This window comes from Mesitornis unicolor, unplaced genomic scaffold, assembly GCF_000695765.1.
Source record: "Mesitornis unicolor isolate BGI_N332 unplaced genomic scaffold, ASM69576v1 scaffold33897, whole genome shotgun sequence".
NCBI classification, from domain to species: domain Eukaryota; kingdom Metazoa; phylum Chordata; class Aves; order Mesitornithiformes; family Mesitornithidae; genus Mesitornis; species Mesitornis unicolor.
Genome location: NW_010197633.1, coordinates 1 through 321, shown reverse-complemented (window position 1 = coordinate 321; position 321 = coordinate 1). Strand labels below are relative to the sequence as shown.

Here is a 321-nt window from a genome sequence, read left to right as displayed (position 1 = left end):
GGCCCCCCATGGCTCGCCTGGTGCCACATGGAGCTGTGGGGAAGCCCCAGTGCTCCCAGTGCTTGTAGTGCCCGGAGCTGGGTCCTGATGCTGATGCCCCCCCCAGCGATGCAGCGCATCGTGCAGTCCCACCTGGAGAGTGGCCTGTCCGGGGGTGACAGCTCCGACGGGGAGCCCGATGACGGGGACCACGAGCTGGCCCGCGGCTGCGACCCTGACAGCGCCCTTGAGTCCGGTGAGAAGGACGGGGGACGGGGAACAGGGGACAGGGGCTGCCGGAGCCTGGGGGCGGGGCATGGGGACAGTGATGCTGAAGCCTGG

The 321-nt window shown here is 70.4% G+C and overlaps 1 protein-coding gene across 1 annotated transcript in view; it reads left to right on the top strand.

Moving 5' to 3' along the window:
• PPP1R1B (protein phosphatase 1, regulatory (inhibitor) subunit 1B) overlaps positions 1 to 235 on the top strand; it is a gene marked incomplete at its 3' end in the record, with an annotated part of 2,027 nt that extends 1,792 nt beyond the window's left edge. Inside the window, exon 4 of the mRNA XM_010188860.1 lies at positions 45 to 235. Coding sequence (XP_010187162.1) covers positions 45 to 235 — 191 coding nt within the window. The remainder of the gene's footprint in view (positions 1 to 44) is intronic.
• Positions 236 to 321: the final 86 nt, after the last annotated feature.